Genomic DNA, 23,243 nt, shown 5'->3' on the forward strand with positions numbered 1-23,243 from the left:
GGGCGAGCGGGGAGCGGGGCTGCCGCGCCGGGGGGGACGGAAGGGGGGTGGACGCGAACCCCGGGCCCCGCCGGTGGCCGCCCCCGCCGCCCCTCTCCTGCCGGCAGCCCTCCTCGCTGCTCCCCCGGCCCCCGCCCCGCCCTGCCCGCAGCCGCATCCCGAGGGGCAGCCCTCCCGCTCCCCGGATGGAGGAGCCGAGCCGCCCGGCAGCGGATTACACATGCAGGTGGGGTACGGCCGGGGCAGCGCTCCCAGCCAGGGAGGGCTGCGGAGGCGGAAAGCGGCGGCGGCCCCAGCGTTGCCATCCGGGGCCGGGGAAAATCGCCCCACGGCTGCGCCCGGCCCCGGGCGGAGGCAGGCAGGGACGCGCCGCCCGGCCCCGGGGAGCGGCCCGCGGGCGGGGGCCGGGGGGTATCGCTGAGCCCTCCGTCGCCATCGGGCTCAGGGACGGCCGGTGGGGCCGCGGGGAGAAGCTGGCAGGTGGAAGGGCTGAGGTGGAATCCGGGGCGCTGAAGGGTCCCCGTGCTCGGGCTCCTAATTGGAGGGTGAGCGGCGGGGGGGGGGGGGGGGAATTCTGACAGCGCTTCGCCCTCGGTTTGCGCCCGGCAGGAGGAGAAGGGGTTAATGGGGAAGGGGCTCTCGGGGCAGGAGGGCACGAGGGCTGCCCCGAACCCCCCCCGGCTGCCGCTTGTTGCTCCGCTGCTGTCCGCGGATGATCGGATTTTTCACCTTGCGCCTCGCCGAGCGCGGATAGCCCAGAGTGCGAGGCAGCCGCGCGGCTGGAGGTTCCAGCTCCGGGCTGAGATGGGAGCGCTGATGGGTTTCTGCCGGGAGGGAGGGACGTGCGGCAAACGCCTGCGGGCTCCGTGCGAGCGGCTTTCCTCGCTGTGGGCTCAGCTGCACCCCCTGCGTGCCCCCAGCCCAGCGGTGCCCACGCAGCCCTTCCCCAGCAAACGGCCCTCCCTGCAGCTCCCCCGGCAGCTGCAGATGCCCGTGCAGAGCACCGGGTGCCCCGAGGGGTTCCCGTCCAGGTGAGGTGCCCGGGGCTGTGGCACCGCTCGGGGGCTCTCATGGGGCTCAGGCGGGCGGAGGGCGGTGCTGCAGGAGTTGTGGGAAGGGCTGCGCTGCCCGGGCACTTGGCTGGGGGGATTCATTACAAAGCAGGTGGTTACACCTCCTTAATATAGCACCGTGCTGCTGTTATTCCACACCTGTAACGCAATTACTCCGCGATACCACTAATTACCACTGCTTCATATCACTGGAAGGTGAACGGCACGACGGAATGACTTATTGTTCCTTTGCTTTCCTGCTTAAGACGGTCGCCGTAAGGACGCCAAAGTTTGCGCTGCTCACTGCACGTAACAAGTGTAAAACCCTCTGACGTGAGCTTTCATTTCAGGGCTTGATAAATCACTTTATAATATCGCCACAATCACAGTGTAATTGCAGCGTAATTACAGTCGCTGGATTCTAAAGCAAACGGAGCCCATCGTGGCCCAGCGAGGACTGATGGATGCATGGGGTGCTGCCCCCGGACACTGGCGTTGGGCAGGGTGTGCTGCTGGTTTGTATGGCAGCCCTCCTGGGGCTGCCCTGCACCACAGCGGTGCTGATGGGGTCTGTCCTGGCAGAGCAGGAATGGTTTTGGGTAGGCAGAGGGCTGGCGTGGCTCCAGCGGGGGGAGAGCAGCAAGCTGCGGACACTTAACTGAAATCAAACAACCCAAGAAAAATAAAGGGAGAAGACAACCAAAGGCCGTGGCCTCAATTTTCTCCCAAGCCCATTTTTCCCCTCCCCTTCTCTCTCTCCCCACCTGGGGGAGCAGAAATTGGAACTGTGGAGGGGAACGGCCGCATGCAGAGCATTCCGTGCCACTGCCACGTGCCCCTCTCTGCATGCTGCTGGGGCTGCACCCTCATCCTGCCTTGGAGCCGCCCTGCTTTCTCTGCCCACATTTCCAGCAGCCTGATGGGGTCCAGGTTATGCTGTCCAGTGGGGTCGGTGCCATGCTTTGGGGACAGAAAGGCACTGTTCACCCTACAGTACAGCCCAGCCCCAGCCCTCCCACCACCCCATGCTGCTCTGACTTATCTTGCTAGGACTCACAACTATAATGGATTGGTTTCTTGTTTTCTTTTTCTTTTTATCATTTCCGTTCCGTTTCTTCATCAGAATGCAAAACGTTAAATATCGCTCTTGTAATTACGGTTAATTTCATAACCAGCACCTTAATTGGATTGGTCTCCGATGGGGAATTCTCGCCGGAGAGAGAAGCAGAAATATTTTGGCGCAATCCATTCTTCCAGCTCATTGTTGAGATTGGAGATGTCGAGTGTGAAATGGGAAACAAGCGATGTGGACCCGGAGGCACCCGGGCAGTGAGGGGCAGATCTTGGGCACATGTACAGGTGCTGCTGGGTGCTCCTCCTCCCACATGGGCACGCTGGGTGCAGCAGGAACCCCTCCCTGCCCACGGGCTGTGCCGTGCCACGGCCGTCCCATAGAGCTGGCGCTGGGCCCTGGGCTGGAGCTGCAATTTGCTTCGGGAAGCATGGAATTGTGCTGCCATTAGGTGCTGCCATTAGGCTGATTGGCGCTCACTCTGTTTATCCTTTTCAATGGGAAACGATACAGAAGCCGAACCGAAATGGAAACCCAGCCCTTGCATTTCCGATTTAATTTCCATGCGCTGTGTTTCCACGTGATTACTTTTGTTCTCACATACAGCCCGGAGTGCAGCCTCTGTGTTATTATCACCACCGCTGGGGAGGAGGAGGAAAGGGCGGAAAGCATCGCTTTCAGCTCAGGCGGAACAAAACCAAAGCACCGCGCAGCACCGTGCTGATGGCAGCTCTGTGCCGTGGGGACAGCCCTGCTCCTGCCATGGGGACAGTCTTGCTCCTGCCACGGGGACAACCCTGCTCCTGCCGTGCCGTCCCATCGCACCCTGCAGCCATGGGGTCAGGCTGGGGGTGCACAGACCGGCCCCATCCAACAGTGTAGGATGGGGCTCCGCCGTGGCTCTGTGCTCTTTGTTTGTATCTAATGTGTTTTATTGTTGGATGAAACAATAACAGCAAATAGAGGCCCCAAAGACAAGCCATAAATAATGCAGAAATCAAACAAGCAAGAAAGGGGAAAGAAAAAGGAATTCTACGTGTGAAATCATCACAAAGAAAGCTGGGATGGGAAGAGGAATCTTCTCTGCGTTCACCATCACTCGTGTTTTCCTTTGCTGCCTTTTTTTCTCCATTTCTGGACATTCCCGCAGCGCTGTATTTGTTATTGCGTGAAGGAAGCAATAATTGGGACAGGTGGAGATGTGGCTCACAGGAAGGCTCTGGGCAGGAGGCAGATGGGGGGGCACAGTGATGCTCCCCTGCTCTGCAGTCAGCCCCTCTCAAAGTGCTGTGGGGCCGCTCATTTGGGGCAGCAGCGTGATTATACCAGGGCCGGTCCCAACCAGAGGTACATCAGCAGCTTCCCTGGAGCTGTGGGGCTGTGTCCTCTGAAGTCCTCTTGCTGTTATCCCAAAGGTTTCTGGGGGACGACGCAGTGCTCCGGATCAGCCTTTTTTTAGGGCATTACGCTGGTTGTGGGTGTATTTTAGGATAAGGCGTGGGAACAGAAGCGGTGCTGTGAGTACGGGCTGACCTTAAACGTAACGTAATGGATGTGCCCACGGTCTCCAGCAGCAGCATTGCTCCATAGGGCTGGGATGAGCCTGGTCCTCACCTGCTGGGGCTGCACAGCATCAGTGTCTCCATCCAGGGCTTCACCTCAGAGCAGGACTGGGATGCAGGAGTGGGGACCCAGACTCTGCACAGCAAGTCACACCCCAGGCTGCATGGGAGGGCACGCTGCCCTGACCCCACAGCACTGAGGGGATGGTGGATGGGCTCCGGCAGCTGCCTCTGTCCCATAAGGGCATGGCGAGGTGAGCACTGCCTTCCCAATGTCAGCATGACCCTGGCGCCTCTCCCAGGAGATGCTCCTTTGTCGTTCTGGTGCAAATGTTTCCGCAGTCCGAGGAGGTTTTTTCCATCCCCTTTCCACAGCTAAATGCAGGGAAGCACAAAGCTCTACAGAGCCCTTCAGTTCCGCTCCTGCCCAGTGCTTGGTGCTCACTGAGCTGGGTGCCTCGTGCTGAGCGCCTGCAGCAGCCCGTGTCCCCAGAGGTGGGTCTCTCAGAGGGGAGGCTTGCTGCCATAAATAAAATGGCAAGCCCCATTTGGACAGCTGGTGCATGTCCTTGGACTGGGGAGGTGACTGTCCCTCTTACTGGGCTCTGGTGACGCTGCACGTTGAGTACTGTGTTGGGCCCCTCTCTGCCAGAAAGACATTGAAGCCCTGCAGCATGTCCAGAGATGGGCAGCAGAGCTGTGAGGGGTCTGGAGCACAAGTGTTACGGGGAGCTGCTGAGGGAGCTGGGATGGGTCAGAGTGGAGAAGAGGAGGCTCAGGGCAGACCTTACTGCCCTCTCCAACTCCCTGGCAGGAGGTTGTGGTGAGGTGGGGGTCGGCCTCTGCTCCAGGTAACAGCAATAGGATGAGAGGTGATGGCCTCAAGTTGCACCAGGGGATGGTCAGGTTGAATTATCAGGAGGAACTTCTCTGAAAGAGTTGTGAAACAGTGGCACAGGCTGTCCAGGGAGGTGGTGCAGTCACAATTCCTGGAGGTGTTCCAGGGCCATGGAGATGTGGCACTGAGGGACGTGGGCAGTGTGCATGGTGGGATGTGTTGGGGTTGTACCAGATGATCTTGAAGGCCTTTGCCAACCCTAATGGTTCGGTGATCCTTCACAATCCACCTCTTGCTCTCCTGCTGACCCAGCCTGAAACATCTCCAGGGTTTGCTCCGAGGGCAGACCCTCAGGGGACATCCCTGAGCAGACACAGCCCCCCAGGCACTGCTCAGCTATGGGCAGCCCTTGGCTGCAGCAGTTTGGTGTGCACGGAGTAAGGCTGGCTCTCAGCCTGAGCTCCACGGTGTACTGCACCTTCCCATGCTCATTTATCTCCTGCTAGCTCAGGGCTCTGCACCCGAGGCATCCACAGCTGCCTTTGCAATTACTTATTGATCACTTGTCAGGATGTTTTCTTTGCTGATGGGTCACTGAAGCATGTGCAGCCAAAGAGAGAAAAAAACCTTGAAAAACGAGGGAGCAAAGGTGTGAGGAGGGTGAGCAGCTCTGCACAGCTGCGATCTCAGCAAGAGGGCCTCAGCAGAACCATGGAGCTGACAGGATCTCCTTGTCAGCACCCTGCTGACTTACCGCCCCAGGGCAATGGGACTGCTGCACTTTGGGGGAGGAAGAGCCATAGCCAAGGGAAAGCCCTTTGCACAGCAGTCCCATGGGTCCGGAGCTGTGGGCACCTGGTGCCAGCCAGGCCGTGTCGGTGCCGGAAGGGGATTTACATCTTGGATACTTCTTCGTGCTCTTTTACAGCCCCGGAGCAACTGCCACGGCAGATCAGGTTGCGGCGCACCTATTCCAGGCTCCATCTCGGAGCAGCTGAAAGCAGATCCTGCAGCTCAGAGATCCTTCTGTGCAACCTCCCGGAGCGCTGCACATTCCCAAGCGGGGAGATGGTGCCATCCCACCTGGGGTGGGAGCAGGGAGATGGAGGAAAGAGGCCGTGAATGTGCACTGGGCGCAGAGGGAGTGATGGAGAGAGGCGGAAATGGGCACGAATGTGTTTGGCAAATTAAAGCTTCTCCCTTTGTTCTGCTGCTTTGCAGATAGCTACAGGAACACTTAGCGCAGAGCCCGGGGTCTGGATAAGCAACTCTTCTAGCAGCGGGAAAGGTTGTTAAATATTTATTTGTAAACCTGGAGTCTTTATCTCTAAAATGTAGTCAAGTTCAATAAAACTTGATTTAGCCAGAGCAGCTTCGAGGAGAGCGCTGACTCTGAGAGCTGCATCCCAGAGGCTCCGTGCAAAGGCAGTGGTACGGAGGAGAGCTTGAGCTGGTGGCTGACCCCCTGCCCGCACCTATAGCCACAGCCCCACCCACAGCTGTGCCCTCAGCCGTGCCCCTCAGCCCTGCTTTGGCCCCGCGCACTGTGAGGCCTCAGGGATTTGGCTGCCTCCGTCCTCGATTGCCTCAGAAGCATCTGGTTCAAGGGTGAACGTCTCACGCGCTGTAATTTATGAATGCCAGGTGGGCTTAGCGCTGACGCGGGGGTTTTGCCGCTCGCTTGCTGTCGGCGCAGCAGATTGCATGGTGCAGCTCCAGCCCCAGTGCCGGGCACCCTGCGGGCAGCAAGCACGGCACGGCTGGGGCCGGGAGGCAGCAGCACCCCAGGGTGAGCCCAGGCGCACAGTGGGGCTCCTTGGTGACATCCCAGAGTTGGTTTCTCTGGGGATGTTCCTCCTGTGTCCGTCACAGCAGCGCGCCCCGCTCACGTCAGCAGCCTGGCCCCAGAATAGCATCTTTCCTCCCAGCTCAGCGGGTACTGCTGCATTTAGCACCGTGCCCATGGGCCATCTGTGCCCCTCAGCAGCTCTGCCCCAGGAGGGGGCTGTGCCTCCAAGCTCCCCGTCCCCAGGCAGCGGGTGGTGAGGATGGGTGCTGGATGCCATGTCTCTGGGCACAATTTTTCCTTTGGTTTGCACTGATTTGATATTTGTGTGACGCTAGTGATTCCGGCAGCTGCTCCCTTCTTATCGATTCACTTTCTATGTTGGTGCCAGAGGGCTGCAGTTTTCCCCAGCTGGTACCAGCTCGTGCATCGTAGCCATCAGCCCCGATCCCAGCCGGGCACCTCGGGTGGGAGTCAGGTGCTGCGAGGTCAGGCAGGGTTCAGGGTCTGCCTTGTGGCATGCCTGGAAGGGCTTCACCTACTGCATGGCCCAATGGAGCCATGGAGGATTCCACAGCACACAGCCCAGCCGGATCTCAGCCTGGCATGCCAAGGCCTGCTGGGCTCCAAGATGGTGCTGGTGGATGGTTTTATGCCCGTCCAGGATCGCTCATCCCAAAACCTTAACCTTGCAAAGAAATGCTGAATTTATTTTTCTGCATCAAAAGTTATACTTATGCCATCTAGCTCTATGAAATGATGCATATAAACAGACACAATTAAAGTAACGCACAGAATGTATACCAGGCCCATAAATAGTGCTGCAGTAGGGAAAGTAATGGACAGTGCATGTAATGAGGGATATAAAGCAATGCAGCGATAGCCATAAATAGCGTTGGTAGAAGCGATGCAGAGCCTACACATAACAATAGATATAAACAAAGTCCAGAGTAGCTGCTCATCTCATTTGTAACATTAATATGAGTTGATTCCTCATAGCAGCTTACACAATAAGAGAAGGAACGCCACGGAGGCAGTGAGGGAGAACTCCTTTCTGTCCCAATCCTGGACAGGAGCTGCCCATACAATGCCCTGGGAAGGCCACCAGTGCTCTCAGGACAGGCAGCAGAGGGCCTCACAGAGGGCCTGGAACCAGGAAATGGTGAGCCTGGAGGAGTGCAGCCCTGAAGCTGGCTGACCTCAAGCTGTGTTTTGAGATCATCACTGAGGAATGCTGTACCCGATGAAGCACACATTTCCTATGCAGCCACAGTTCACAGACTCTCAGTGCATAAGGCAAGCTGGCCTCTTACAAGGACCCCCAGTGTCTTAGATGCACTTGCACAATGGCCCCCATGTAGGGATGCTCAAAGTACACCTTTTGTCTTAGAGATATATATGATGGCCCCTATGTAGCTGCATGCAAAATGCACTCAGTGTCTTAGAGACAAGAGCTCGACAGCCCCTATATAGGTTTACACAAAACACACCCAGTGTCTTAGAGGTGTGTGTGTAGGAGCCCTTCTATCAGGCTGCACAAAGCGTGACCAGTGTCTCTGAGGAGTCCCTATCTGGGGGTGTGCAAAGTACACCCAGTGTGTTAAAGGCATGCATCCAGTGTGTTAGAGGCATGCACAGTGACCCCTGTATAGGGCCTCTCAAAGCACACCCAGTGTCTTGGAGGTGCACATGTGACGGCCCTTACATAACTGCACACAAAATGTACCCAGTGTCTTAGAAGCAAGAGCTCTATGGTCTCTAACAGTGGCAGTGAGTGTGCCTGGAGACACACACAGAGCAGTCCCTATATAGGGCATACAAAGCACACCCAGTGTCAGAGGCACGTGTGTAACAGCTGCTATATAAGGGCTTGCAAAGTGCTCCTGATGTCTTAGAGGTGCACACACGATGTGTAGGGGCATGCACCTCTATATAGGAGCATGCAGAGCACACCCTGTGTCTTAGCTGTGTGCTCACAATAGTTCCCTGATATGGTGCCCCATCTCTTGCCCATGTGTGAGAAGCCTTCCTGCTGTCTTAGTGTGTGGTGATCCCTCTCCCTGCAGCGTTCCAGCCTCACACCGGCCACTGACCAGTGTCTCATCTGGTATTTTTTGAGGATTCTGAAATCAAAGTACCAACAGAGTTTTCACCTTGTTAGGTGGTAGATAATGTCACCTCTACCGGGATGGTAAACCTTCTTCCTCGTTTCTGCGCAGTGTTTGCTCACCTCCACCTTTTCTCTTTCTCTGCCCTGTGTTTTGCAGGTGAGAGATAGGATGTTAGCTGGGGAGGCGAGTATGCGCAGCCCAATCCTGGCCTGCTGGCAGCCAATTCTCCTCCTGATGCTGGGATCCATCCTGTCCGGCTCTGCCACGGGCTGCCCTCCGCGCTGCGAGTGCTCTGCCCAGGAGCGTGCTGTGCTGTGCCATCGGAAGCGATTCATGGTCGTCCCAGAGGGGATCCCAACGGAGACCAGGCAGCTGGACTTGGGTAAGAACCGCATCAAGACGCTCAACCAGGATGAATTTGCCAACTACCCTCACCTTGAAGAGCTGGAGCTAAACGAGAACATTATCAGTGCCATTGAACCTGGGGCTTTCAACAACCTCTTCAACCTCAGGACGCTGGGGCTCAGGAGTAACAGACTCAAGCTGATCCCCTTGGGGGTGTTTACTGGACTCAGCAATCTTACCAAGCTAGACATTAGTGAGAACAAAATTGTGATCCTCCTAGACTACATGTTCCAGGACTTGTACAACCTGAAGTCTTTGGAGGTAGGGGACAACGACCTTGTCTACATTTCCCACCGGGCCTTCAGCGGCCTCAACAGCCTGGAGCAGCTGACCCTGGAGAAATGCAACCTGACCTCCATCCCCACGGAGGCCCTGTCTCACCTGCACGGCCTGATTGTGCTGCGGCTGCGCCACCTGAACATCAACGCCATCCGGGATTACTCATTCAAGAGGCTGTACAGGCTTAAGGTCCTCGAGATCTCACACTGGCCCTACTTGGATACCATGACATCCAACTGCCTGTATGGGTTGAACCTGACCTCCTTGTCCATCACCCACTGCAACCTGACGTCCATCCCGTACGTGTCGGTGAGGCACTTGGTTTACCTCCGGTTCCTGAACCTGTCCTACAACCCCATTGTCACCATCGAGGGCTCCATGCTCCATGACCTGCTCAGGCTGCAGGAGATCCAGCTGGTGGGAGGGCAGCTCACCACGGTCGAGCCCTTTGCCTTCCGTGGCCTCAATTACCTGCGCATCCTGAACGTGTCAGGAAACTTGCTGACCACTCTGGAAGAGTCAGCCTTCCACTCGGTGGGCAACCTGGAGACGCTCATCCTCGACAACAACCCCTTAGCCTGCGACTGTCGGCTGCTCTGGGTTTTCCGACGGCGATGGAGGTTGAACTTCAATAAGCAGCAGCCCACCTGCTCTACCCCTGAGTTCGTCCAGGGCAAGGAGTTCAAAGACTTCCCTGACGTCCTCCTGCCCAACTACTTCACCTGCCGCCGAGCTCGGATACGGGACCGCAAACCTCAGCAGATCTTTGTGGACGAAGGCCACACGGTGCATTTTGTCTGTCGGGCAGACGGGGATCCGCCACCCGCCATCATGTGGCTTTCTCCCCGGAAGCACCTCATCTCAACCAAAACCAACGGGCGGCTCACTGTCTTCCCTGACGGCACGCTGGAGGTGCGCTACGCTCAGATCCAGGACAACGGCACCTACCTATGCATTGCCAGCAACGCGGGTGGCAACGACACCATGCTGGCCCACCTGCACGTGCGCAGCTACTCCCCAGACTGGCCCCACCAGCCCAACAAGACCTTCGCGTTCATCTCCAACCAGCCCAACGAGAGCGATGCCAACAGCACACGTGCCACCGTGCCTTTTCCCTTTGACATCAAGACTCTCATCATCGCCACCACCATGGGCTTCATTTCTTTCCTGGGCGTCGTGCTCTTCTGTCTGGTGCTCCTCTTCCTGTGGAGCCGGGGGAAAGGCAACACCAAGCACAACATTGAAATCGAGTACGTGCCACGCAAGTCTGACGCAGGCATCAGCTCTGCCGATGCACCGCGCAAATTCAATATGAAAATGATTTAACCAGGCAACAATTTGCAAATAGTTTTGGTTGGTTTTTTTTTTGTTTTGTTTTGTTTTTTTTAAAAAAGAGAACATATGAACAAATAAAAAAAATAATTTAAAAACATTGGTACAAACATACCGACCTCTCTCCTTCCACCACGCCCTCCGTCCCAGTCCAAACTCTCTGCACCCGCACCGTCACCACCTCTTTCTCCTCCTCTTCTTCTTTATACCAGGAAAACATTCAGCCGATGTCTTCAGGACTCCTGTGTTTGTAAGGACTTTGTCTGATGGACTCTGGTGTCAGATATAATTCTGAGAGGGAAAAACAACAAGGGGGGGAAATAAACTAAAAAAAAAAAAAAGAAAAAAAGAAATAAAATCAATAAAAAGTTACAAACTTTCTTCTGTAACTTTGATTTCAATAATTATGAATTTTTATGAAAACTTGAAATAATAAAAAACCCTATTTCCTATAGATAGTTGGAATGCAAAATCTTGACTTCTGTATCTCTGGCGACTGCTCGGTTTCTCCCCTCTGGAGCTGTGGTCTCGGAGGCACTTTCCAGGAGGCGCTTTCCAGCCATCTTGCTCAGAACAGCCCCAGGCAGTGACTCTCCTGCTGACACCAAGGGCTCTTGCTGCCCAGAAAAGACACTTTCCATGGTGCCCTAGGCTCTGCGCAGCGCACCCAGAGGAATTCAGCTTCTTTGCCAAGGACTGGTTGTATTTTTACAGCCAATTCCCAAATGCCCATCAGAGTGGTGAGCTCAGCCCTCAAAGCCCAGGGGAGCAGGGCCGAGTCTCTGATGTGCGTAAGCAGCACAGAGCAGGGCTGTCTGCCTGCCCTCTGTGTGCAAAGACTGAAAGCCCCAATGCAGATGGCAGTGGGACTGGGGATGCCTGGGGGTCCGTGGGAGAGGATTGTCTGCCCGCCGTTGCCAGCAGTACAGTTGTCTCTCCTCTCCAATGGACATCATTCCCTGCAGGCAGGGATGCTGCAGTGCTGTAGCACAGGCAGGCAGTGCCCTGCTGGAACCCGGCCTTGCAGCACCCAGCAGCACAAGCGGTGATGGGGTCCACTGAGGTTTCCTACCTGCAATGACTCTCATGGAGGACTTGGGCACATGGCAGCTGGCAGTCAGACTTGCAAGCGCCCTCAGGCACGTCCGAGGGAATTTGGCTTCCAGGCTCGTCTGGAAATATGAAATTACACACATATATAAATAAACACAGACACGTTGCCTGAGCCAGGGGGGAACAGGCCCGGGGCTGCAGCAAGGAGGTGGGGGCAGGCTGCCCTGATGCTGCTGTGGGTCGCCTATCACCATGGTGTGTCAGGAAACATTTCTTCTCAGAAAGAGTGGTGATGTACTGAAACAGGCTGAGGTGGTGGGGTCACTTTGGAGGTGCTCCAGAACCGTGGAGATGTGGCACTGGGGGATGTGGTCATTGGGCATGGCGGGGTGGGTTGGAGTTGGACTGGGGGATCTTAGAGATCCTTTCCAACCGTAATGATTCTATGATTCTTCTATAGTGTCGGTGGCACCTCGGGGGATGAGCCCAGATTTGCATGCTTGGCTTGTAAAGCACTTAAGGAGTCTTCGGGGATCAAAGTCACTACAACATGATAAAAAATAAGCAACAGGAACCTGGAGTGCCGACAGAGAAAAGAATGGATTTTCTTTTCTTCCAGCAATGTGCTAATCTAGGAAAAACAACCTGAAACATCTGTGCTCATGGGAAGAGGGATTTTTTTTTGCTGGTTTCAGCTTTCCATTCACCTTGAAACAAAACATTTTGCATTTCTTTCTCCACAGCAGGCTTCGGGAGCTTCATGTTTTAGCTTCTCATCATCTCTAACCCATCCTTCCTTTTCAGTTTTGAAACCAAACTATTTTTAAATCCATTTGCTTTGTGTTTTGCTTTTTAAAAGAGTCAAAGCACAATGGCTTCTTGCAAGCTCTCCCTCCCAGCAGTGCTTAGCCACCATATGCAGTGATCTAGGAGTGAACCCACAGAAACAAACCAGAAGTGCCTGCAGCTCCATGTGCTGCAGCGGCCAATGGACGGACCCAGTGGTGCTCCCTGGAGATCAGCCCTCAGGAGGAGCTGTGCCCAGCACCAGTGTGGACCGTGCTCTGCCCCACACAAGGTGTGCACATACCTCTGCCCAAGCTCTGCCAGGATGATGATGACAATTCAATTGGCAGTTCAACAGCCAACAGAGGGGTGGAGGGATTTCCATGTTCCTGCGTAGCTATTAACGCTGCCGGTCTGAAAGAGCTTTTTAATTGACCCCAGTTATCCTTTTTTAATTTCATAATTAAAAGAGCTAATTCAACATGCAGAGATTTAAAAAATAATAATAATAATAATACTAACAAGCAAGTTCAGCAAGGTATTTGCAGCACACAGCAGTACCCCAGCAATCAAAGGGAAGGAATCAGGTCTTAAAAGGGAGCTTTAGAAAAGAAGAGAGAATATTACTTCTGCTCTGTACAAGGTCCTGCAACCCTCTGCCCCTTCCCAGGCACCCGAACACCCTGAGCACACAGCTGGGGGGGTCCCCAGGAGAGCCACCCCCGTGCTCATTAGCTCCCCATCTGTCAGTGTACCATCCACTTTTTTATCTTTGCTCTGTGAGCTGGATCATTTCTTTTTCTCAGTCACCGGGTGATTAAAGCAGATGGATGGAGCAGGAGAAAAGCATTTTAGAAGGGCCAGCATCTCAGATCAGCAATTTTCATGGCCATAAAGATGGGGAGGAAAAAAAAAGAATAAACTCTTTCTCTCTCTCCTCTGCTGAAATTTACAGTGTGTTTCTATTGCAGTTTAACCAGGTGAGAGCAGGGGCTGACTGCCAGCACTGCTCATCAGGTAACCATGGGCTGTGCAGCACAGATAGATGCTTTTCACTTTTTTTTTTTTTAATAAGGATAAATACAAAGCTTTATAAAATAGCATAAAAAAACAGGAAGAGGTGTGCTTAGGGCATGGAGGGGAGGCTGCTCATGAGGAGCTGCCCAGCTCCTCATGGTCTTCCCATTTCTATCAGGCTTTATTACTACCCCATTTTTTTTGCTCTGTTCCCACTAACTGCCTTCCTCTCTTCTCTCTCCTTCAGTCAATCGTTGACTTTCTCCCCTTTTCCTCCTTATCATTCTGTGCACCTCTCTCCCTGCTGCTGTTCCCCTGTCCATGTTCTCCTTGCTCTCCATGGTCTCCTCTCATCACACACCTCCCCCAGCGCTCCCCTCAGTGGGTCCCATTCTGCACCCTGTGCATGGAGAGGATGCTCCATGTCCTTCTTGTGCTGGGGGCCCCAGGCCTGGACACAGTACTCCAGATGGGGCCTCACAAGGACAGAATAGAGGGGGACAATCCCCTCCCTGCCCACTGCCACTGCTCTGTTGATGCAGCCCAAGATGCCATCAGCCTTCCAGACTGCAGGAGCACACTGCTGGACCATGTTCAGTTTTTGTACACCAGTGCCATCATTCTATCATAGAAGGCCATCAGATGTGTCAGGCACAATCTGCCCTTGGTTAAGCCACACTAGATGCCTCGAATCACCTCCTCATGTGCCTTAACATCTCTTTCAGGAGGATCTTCTCCATGATCCTCCCAGTCTGTAGTTACTCAGGTCTTTCTTAAAAATGGGAATGAAGGTCTCCCCCCATCCTGCCCCATCCCCTGCTCCCACCTCACCACTCCTCACTATCTTCATGCCCCCTAGCCCTGCCCAGCTCTTTGCCAGGCCATGACTCTGCAGGATGGCACAGAAGGGCCCTGCACATGTGGGATAAACACCTTGGAGGAAGTGGGGGCTGCAGCCCTGCTCCATCCTGAAGCCCTGCTCCTCCAGACCCCAGCACCAGGCCTATGGCTTCCCTCTTTTTTCTGGGTCCCTATCTGCTTGCTTATGATAGATTTACTGCAATTCTACTGCTTTATGATTAAAAGCCATAAATTTTACTGGGCCTTTTTCTTATTTTCCATAATCTTCAGGATTCAAGGCAATCAAATTTTAACTGGAAAGCATGGGCTGTGCAGTTAGGTCCCACTGTAATAGGGAACGGTTCATTTCCCAATCCACCTTCATTACTGAGGTACTAAAGAAATATTGCCCTGTGAAGGAAATTTTTCCTCTTTCCCTTTAAAACAATGCACTTAGCTGAGCCAAGGATCAGAGGAGCAGTGTGAACCTCAACAAAGTACAGCATTCCCCCCCACGGCACCTGAGGTTTCCAGGCTATTTCCTCGTGGACTCAGGCAGTGCTGGGGGTCTCTGGATGCCCAGAGCAGGGTGCAGGATGGTGGCTGTGGGTCCCATCAGCAAGCAGCTCTGGAGACTTCATCATGTGCCTGTTACAATCCAGGTAATGAGACATTTCAGTCAAATGAGCTAATTTATTCCAGTGGCACTTTAATAACAAAATCAATAAAACTACACTTCCCAGCAGGGCTTTTTCATATGCTAAAGCTTCAGCATATCGCCTGGATATTCTAAATTCTCTCCCTGAAATAAAGTGCAAAGTTTAGAAGACAGATGACACCATTTGCAGCACTAGCAGGATAATGCCCTAATAAATCCAATGCCACCTGGGCACTTTGGAGCTGTCACACACTGCATGTGGTGGCCACACGTTCCAATGACGTTCAAAAGCAGCAGCTCAGATCAGACAAGACACCTTCCTTCTGCCTACCCTCCCACCTCACCATCCCCCCGATAACCCCTCGCTGCTTTACCACCACTCCCCACACCCAGCCGTGCTGATGTCCCCCAGCAGTTGCCCCTCCTCTCCTTGTCCCTCCGGCTCGTGCTTCCTGAGCCTATCAGTGCTCCCCAGCCCTGAGAACTGCAAAACCAATTAGCTCACTACAAAGGCTGAGAAATAATTAGGGACTCCACCGAAAGCACAAAAGTAGGGCATCTCGCCTTAAATAACTGCCAGGAAGTCTCTCTCTGTGCTGACGATACCCTGCAATTGCCTCAAGCAGCTGATCAGCTCGCTTGCCGTTCCTCAGCTCCCAGCCCAGCCATAATCACTGAAGGTGTCTCGGCCTCCAGCTCATCCCTCCCACAGGTGCATGTGCTCTGCTGCTCCCAGGCACTGAAGCAGGCAGGCAGCCCCATGCAGATGCAGGCACTGCTGGTTGGGGCGCTGCCATTCAGTGGTCCTCCAGCTCTCGTTCTCCCTGGGGGAGCAGCAGGGGAAAGCAAGCACTGAGCACAGTGAATATTTTGCAAGAAAAACAGTTGTTTGCAACATTTCTTATCCACTTGCCTCCAGGATATTACAGAAGTTGTTTCCCTACACAGCACTACTGCACCCATCCCATCTCATCCCATCCCACCCCACCCTACAGCATCCTATAGCATCCCATTGTATCCCATCCCACCACCTTCCATCCCACCCCACTCCACCCCATCTCATCTCATCTCATCCCATGCCACCCCATCTCCTCTTGCAGGAGAGGGAGCACAGAGCAGATGCCTCTGACATTCCCTGGGCCCCGTCTCCCTGCTGCAGCAACAATCCTCTTCCAGCCATTGTCTGCGCCTGAAGTTTTGTCACTTATTAATGGTATTTAATAACAGCCTGACACTCAGCCCTGCATCTCACTCAGCCCTGTGACAGTGCCTGATGTCCCCAGCCATTTGTGGAGGAGTCCTGCAGAAAAGCCTCCCTGGCTCCTGCTCCCTCTGAGCCTGGCCTGGCATGCAGCACATCTCCTGGACTCAGCACTGGTTTTTTGCTGAGCCCAACATGGAAGCAGAGCACCCTCCTGCCCTCAGCCCACCCCTCCTGGCATCACCGTGCTGAGAGCACTGGCAGACAAAGGGTGTAAGGACACACTCAGCATGGAGACAGACAGCAAAGGCCCTCAGGGAGACCAAACATGACACTGTAACCCCTGCCCTCAGAGGCTTTATGGCCTCGTGGGTTTTTTCCTAGTCTGGCACTAACAACTCCACATCCAGGCTCAGCTCCTTCTCACTTGCCAAAAGCGGTGAGAGATCGTGTGCCCAGCACCCACAGGAGGTTCCCTTACCTTATCCAAGGACATAAGCCTGGGGAAGATGAAGAACTCCACCCTTCCTTGGATCGGGGTTTGGGGCTGGGGAAGGTCTGCACCCCAGAAGGGCCACACTGAGTCACCCAGGCATGGCCACAGCAGAGAGAAGGCCAAGGCAAACACTGCATAACTCTAATAGCCCTCCTGCACCACCCTACCAGCCTCAGGCAAACAGAGGTGAGAGAGTTTCTAAGCCACGCTGTCTCTGCAGCATTTTCTGATTAGTCCTTAACAAACCTTTCTTCCTTGAAGTCATTTGATTGCATTTTTTAATCTACTTACGCCCCTGGCCTGCAGCAGCAGCAGTAGCAGTGCGTGCCACCCTCAACGTCTGCACAGTGTTTGCTTTGTATCAGCCACCCAGCCCCATTTCTCAGATCCAGCCCTGCATGGCTGCACCAGGACCCCACGGAAGGCTTTGTGAGCAGCTCAGCCCCACACCCTCTCCAACAGTGGAGCCGTTCCCCTCCTTGGTACTGCATGGAGAGCTGGAGAGCAGGACGTCTCCAGGTCCATGCACCCAGAGCTGTCAGAGAGCCCATGCTGTCAGAACCCCAGCAATGGCCACCAAAGCATCCCCTAAGGAGCAGAAGTGTGGTGAGGAAGAAGAGACACGTGAGGTCACCTCAGATGAACATACTGCTCTGCCTGGTGACCTGCACCTAGGAGGCTCTGGCATTGGTGCCTTCGAAGGGGACAGATGGCTGTTCTGAAAGAACAGAGGGGGTGTAGATCTGTGCACTACCAGGAGATTCCTCCTGGCATGAGGCCCTCACAGATGGATGCTCCAGGAAGCAAGCAGATACAGCTTTATCCTGCAGCACAAGCACGGCTTTCTTTTCTTCAAACACACACCTAATCATTTTGAAGATCTCTGCCTCAGAACTATCTTTTTGATAAAACTAATCACAGGCTTAAATTACAGATAAATACCCGATATTAAGAGAACAGTCTGAGAAGGAGGAAAGGGGTAGTTTAACCATGCTCATTTTCCTTGCTTTTCTATAGCACACATCTTGGGCTATTTAACTGTAGAGCTTAGTAAGCTTCATTTTGACAACTCTCCTTTCTTCACAATGTGGCTTCCACCGATGTTTCCCCCGTTCCTTTACCCGTTGTGCTTCTGTTGGCTGTATTACTGCAGCAGTCGCTGTATCTCCAGCCCAGAGTGGGAAGCAGGCAGGCAAAGAACTGCATCAGCACACACGAAGGAATAAACCCATTGCTGAATAGGCTGAACTCAAAGGCTGGCTGCTCAGCCAGCAGGAGAGCTTCGGCTCTGGGTGCCTTCAGCCCCTGCACGATGCAGGCTCACAAACTCACGCTGCCTTCCTCTGCTCTGTAGGGGAACAATGGCTTTGATCAACAGAAGATTGCTGAGTTAATTGTAATGATATTCTAATAAAGCTGGGGAGATTAATTACGGCTCTTTATCAGAGCTGGCCCTTCGCCAAGGGTTCGCAAAATTGTTTTCCTCTGTTTCTTGTCATTTGAATTTAGGAGAAGAAAGAAGGAAGGTGGGTGCCTTTTTTTCTCCAGCAATCAGGATGGTGGCCTTGTGCCCCAGTCACGCTCACAGCTCAGTGCATTCGAGCAGGGGAACGGGGAGGGGGGAGAGTGCAGCAAGAAAGCAAATGGAGAGCGACAGAGCAAACCAATTAGCCATGATGCAGCACAATTACACTCCCAGTCAATAAGTGGCTTGGTGCAGAGAAGTACAAAGGAAGGCGCTGACAGCACACGGAGCAGACATCACTCCATGTGGGGCACATGACACCTTCCCAGGACTGGGGGGGCAAAACACATTTAGTGCTCCCCCACAAGGGCTCACGGCAGCGGCACCAACACTGAGCAGGATGAAGGAAGCTCTTTCCAGAAAAGCTTTGCAGCCTTGCTTGTCACTCTGCTGCAGAAAGCAGGTGTCCAGAGACAGCCAGAGCCCTGCTAAGTGGCCTTGGGGCGCGTGAGGCTCAGACCTTCCTGTTTTCCTTGACAAATTGCTGTTCCTTTCAGGGAAGATTTAGCAGTGCCCAGGCAGGTGAGAGACAGAGCTGCAGAGGGATGATCCAGGCTGAAGGCAGCAGATAACCAGGCAGAGCTGCCAGCTCACTCTCCAGGGAGAGGAGGAGATGAGGCCCTTCCTGCAGCAGGTGTACATGGGGTGTGCTGAGGAGAGAGACAGTCTGGGCAAGGAAACGTGCTCCTCATCCAGCAGAAAGAAAGCTGAAGATTAAAATAATGCCACTCACTTTCAAGCAGCATTGGAATGCTTCCTATAGATGGTCAGGGCTTGCTGCTGCGAGGAGGACAAATGCCACCATTTCGTCCACAGCTTCCAGCTTGCCAAGGGACACACAGCTGCTCCAGGTGTATTTTCCTGAATGGCTCTGGGAAGATGACACATTGCTACCGCTCAGGAAGCACGAAGGCAGGGTGGGAGTCTAAATTCAACTGCAGGTTATTATTCCTGTCAAACAGAACATCCCCCTACACACACAGACACGGCCCAGAATAGCTGCTTCCAGCTTGCTCTCTATCTCCTGCACTGTTCCCAAGTCTAACCAAAAGGCACAAGGCTGCGTGACTTTGGACCTGGGCAGAACAGCCCTTTGGCATCAGCCTCAGCAGGAAGGGTGCTGTGACACCGTTTGGCGCTAGGGGAAAGCAGCCCTGGTGCCACCCCGTGCAGAGGTTTGTGCATCAGAGACATCCTTGTGCAGGAGCAGCCCTGTGTGGCCCCGCTTTGCTCACAGCAGAGGAGCTGGCACGCAGCACGGTGCTTTCTGCTGACCCCTTCCGCTGCCAAGTACAAGGCATAACATTCATCTCTGGTTGTTGAAACACAGCCTGAGCTGGGTGGCACACAGCCACGCTGCTGTCTACCATGAAAGTGCCGCAGGCCAAAGGGTGTGAATGAAAGGGAGAGGATGCATACAGAGCACCCAGATGCATTCGTATGGGCTCAGCACTTCGTAGAGGCACGGAATACCCTGAGTTAGAAGGGACTCATAAGGGCCATTGAGACCAACCAAAAATTAGACCAAAATTTGCCATGAACATTCAGGGAGCACCAACCTCTGTGCATAGCATGGCCACCCGCAGCCTTTCCAAAGCACCAGAGGTACACTGCTCCTGCTGAAGGACCAGACCAGGACCACAACATACACAGGGTGTGAAAACAGAGAGCAAAACAGGGTAAAAATAGGGCCTGTGTTTGTTCCATCACTCTGGTAACAACGTTCATTAGGGTTTTCAATGACCCATGAAACTATCTAGCATCCTAAATGTTTGCTGCAACTAGGAGGAAAAAATGCTGATCAAAATACTTTTCTCCTGGAGTATGACAGAAACTATTATTCATTCAGGCTTTTGTAAAGACTATCGAGTTTGGCAAAATGTTGTTTCAGGGGTAAAATAACTGGGGAAAAAAAAAATGTTTCCAAACCGTTTGAAAGCCCTGCAGTTTTCAGATAGGCAAACGCTGATTTTCCCATGTCAGAACAAATTCGTATACCTTAAACACAAACAGAACTAAAGAAGGAAGGGAGCATCTACCAAGAACGTCTGCGCTGGGGAGCAAAGTGCTGCATCCACTGCAGGAAGATGAGTCCTTCCAGAAGGATTCTGTTGGCCAAAAGTGAACTCCGGACCTTCAGGTGCTCCTTAGGAAGGAGGGGTGCTTCCAGCTGCCTGTGCCCATGCCTGTTCCGGGTCGCAGGGCTGCCAGCACCCCCAGCACCAGATCCCATAAATAAAAGCCTCGCAGCCGGCTCTTGTGTTCATTTCACAGGCGGCTGCTCTGCTGACAGGTTTCGCACGCCGCTACCGTGTCTTGTCAGCTTTATACGCTCAGGCCAACGCCGGCTCACCAGCTCCGATGTATATACATAAAAATAAATGGCTCAGAAACCCCAATAAAGTGACAGATAACATAATGGGAGCTGGCTTCAGAAAATAAGCTTGTTTATGGAACCTCTGTGCCTCCAAAGCTGATTTATGCTGTGCGGGCTCTCTGTGAGGGTTCGGGAGGAGGGCTTGCTCCTGCTCACTCCCACGGGTGCAGGGACAGCTGCTGGCCGGGAGCTGCCTTAGGGCTGTGCCTTCAGCCTTCCTGCAGCACTGGGCTGATGCTGCCTTCCTCCAGCCACCCCAGCCTCAGGGAAGGCTCTCTCCTCACTCACCAAGCCGTCCTCGCACCCCTCCTTAGGTTTTCTGCCTGCAAGCTGGAGGAAGCATAAAGAGCTGAAGGGCTGGAGCAGCCAGCAGAGCACATAAAGCAAACCAGACAGTGCCTACATGTGGGCTTCAAAGAGGAGAGCTCCTGATGGCATGAGCAGGTTCTTCTCGCAGCCCCTTTGCTCTGGGCTGCAGATGGTCCTTATTCAATCTCTTGCTAGAAGAGCTTCCTTGCAAACAGGGATAATCCTTCATTTGATGTTGGCTCCCTTGGATATTGCTGTTCACAGCAAGCATTGCAATTTGTGTTTATTTTTGCCAAGCCATGTTTATTCTTGAGCCGCTTTGATTGTTACAGCGAAGGCTGGGATGGCTCTTTCAGTCAAAGCGTCTGTTTCCAGGGGGCTAATAATGAGAGACTGTCAATCTGGAGACACAAGGGAAAAAATCGCAGCACCTCCTCTCGTGGCAAACAATCAGCTGCTGCCAGACCCCACGCTTCGTCCGTCTTAATCTCTGATGTGCGGCCGGGAGGTCCTCAGCTCCATCTCGAGCAGACGTGCCAGCAGGATGTCTGCCCCAGCACCCCTTCTGCAGAGCACACAGGCTCTCAGGGGAAATCTGATGCCTGCAGGGTGTGTGTGCTGCGAGATGCTGCTGTTCAGACCTACCCATGCACAGCAGACCCCACGTGGGCCTGCTAGAACAGCCGTGCAGGGGCTGGGCACACCAGCAGCTCTCAGCCCCCATTCCCATCTCCAGGTCTCAGTCCCATGAAGATGTTATCCAACCTTGCATTGTGCTGCCGTGTGTCTGGGGCTCAGCTCTAAGGAGAGCTGTGGGGGAGGTTTTCTCTCAAATTAAATAATTAAAATGTTTTTCCCCTTCTAAATAATTCCAATTTTTTTTCCCCCCAGCAGACCAGTGGCAATAAATATTTAATACATTCCTTGCTTCACTGCATCCAGCTCATTGCCATTTTAGAAATCATTTCATTGTCTGTATTTTCCTTCTTTTAATTACAGTCACCCGGCACCAAACACTTCCATAACACCCGATGATGAGGGCACAGGGCCGGCCGTCACATTGATGGCACAGAGGCACCAGGCTGACACCCAGCCTGCACATACCCTTGTTTCCCTTTGCAATCAGCTCCTTTGGTCGTTGTGGGCCATGAGATGCCTGCAGAAGGGGAGCTGGCTCCCACCAAGGCCCACCCTGCAGCATCCTTAGTGGCAAGGCCAGCAGCAAGAGCCTGAGCTCCATGGCAGGGCAGGGCAAGTGTGTGCTGAGAGCTCTGCAATCTGCGGCTGAAGGACTTCCTGATTCAGGCATCCTATCTGTCGTTTAAAAGCCCTCTATGGATTTTTCTTTTTTTCTCTTCCAGGAATTTCTCTAATTACAAGGATAGCCCCATCGCCTCTTAACTGTTCTATGCCCTGACTTCCAGCATGGCAGTATCAATGCCCTCAGTGCCTGTAAGCAGAGCTGGGAACACAGGGCAGCCAGCGAGTTCCCTGTGCTGCTGGCAGCAGTGGGAAAGCCCCAGCTCCATGCTGCCCAGCAGGTCCTGCAGCTCCCAGCAGGCTAACAGACACCACAGGCTGGCAGAGAGAGGGTTACCATCTCCTGGAGCCGCCACTGCAGCCAGCCTGGTGAATGGTATTAGCAAAAATGAATAGAAATACTGCATGAGGCTAATAAGATCTGAGGGGAGCTCCTTAGACAAGCTGATTTCCAAATTGGAATGACTTTAACCTCACATAAATAAAAATGAATGCTGATAAAATATGGTGGAAAAATCCATAAGGGCAGATGAAGGCACTGATGCGTTTTTATCTCCCTCCTGCACTTGCGGTTGGGTCCAGGGTCCACGTGCTTCCCTAGGGCCCCATGGCCCTGGCCATTCTCCAGCTTAGCCCAGGTGGCACAGCAGGTCTGCAGTGGCAAGAGATGTCCTGGTGTGTCCCTCAGACCTCAGGAAGGCTCAGGGCTGCCCGAGCAGAACAGGCCCAGTTGGGAAGGCTGCCTGCACCCTCGGTTCCAGGTATGATGGAGTGCACATGCAAGGGCAGAGGTGCTCACCGGCACCATGTTGTACAAAGCCTGTGCACAGCTGTGTGAGAAAGATGCTCTCTGGTACCCAGGCACATCCACACACGGACTGCCAAATTCAGCTCCAATTCACACCTGCTCCCATGAAGCAGAACTCTGGGATGGCCATGCATGCCCAGAGCTGGGAGGGTCTCACCAGCATTAGGCAACTGCTGCTAGAAAGCCCTGCCACAACCAGACACAACCAAGGAGGCTGTGGATGCCCCATCCCTGGAGGCATTCAAGGCCAGGCTGGATGTGGCTCTGGGCAGCCTGGTCTGCTGGTTGGCGACCCTGCACATAGCAGGGGGGTTGAAACTAGATGATCATTGTGGTCCTTTTCAACTCAGGCCATTCTATGATTCTACGATTCTATGAAGAACTCCAGGCTCAGCAGAAGCTGGGAAGGAGCAGTAGGAGGAAGCAGGGATGCCTGGCAGACAGGCAGTTCACACAGCTGCGTTTGAGCCATCAGC

General features: G+C 53.8%; 2 protein-coding genes across 4 annotated transcripts in view; one reads left to right on the forward strand and one right to left on the reverse strand.

Annotated features, from left to right (window-relative positions):
- The window catches only part of LINGO1 (leucine rich repeat and Ig domain containing 1), a 76,749-nt gene extending 66,185 nt beyond the window's left edge, over window positions 1-10,564 (forward strand). For all 3 annotated transcript variants that reach the window (XM_090148667.1, XM_090148666.1, XM_031616340.2), the window contains one exon: window positions 8,578-10,564. In XM_090148667.1, the coding sequence (XP_090004793.1) occupies window positions 8,590-10,431 (1,842 nt within the window). In that variant the 5' untranslated portion in view covers window positions 8,578-8,589 and the 3' untranslated portion in view covers window positions 10,432-10,564. The remainder of the gene's footprint in view (window positions 1-8,577) is intronic.
- A 115-nt stretch (window positions 10,565-10,679) lies between these two features.
- HMG20A (high mobility group 20A) overlaps window positions 10,680-23,243 on the reverse strand; it is a 168,868-nt gene continuing 156,304 nt past the window's right edge. The window contains exons 18-19 of the transcript XR_016470259.1: window positions 11,510-14,781; window positions 10,680-10,762 (exon numbers count right to left, since the gene is read on the reverse strand). The gene's annotated coding sequence lies outside the window, so the exon portion shown is untranslated. The remainder of the gene's footprint in view (window positions 10,763-11,509; window positions 14,782-23,243) is intronic.

Source organism: Phasianus colchicus, chromosome 12 (assembly GCF_987193195.1).
Source record: "Phasianus colchicus chromosome 12, bPhaCol1.hap1.1, whole genome shotgun sequence".
Taxonomy (NCBI): domain Eukaryota; kingdom Metazoa; phylum Chordata; class Aves; order Galliformes; family Phasianidae; genus Phasianus; species Phasianus colchicus.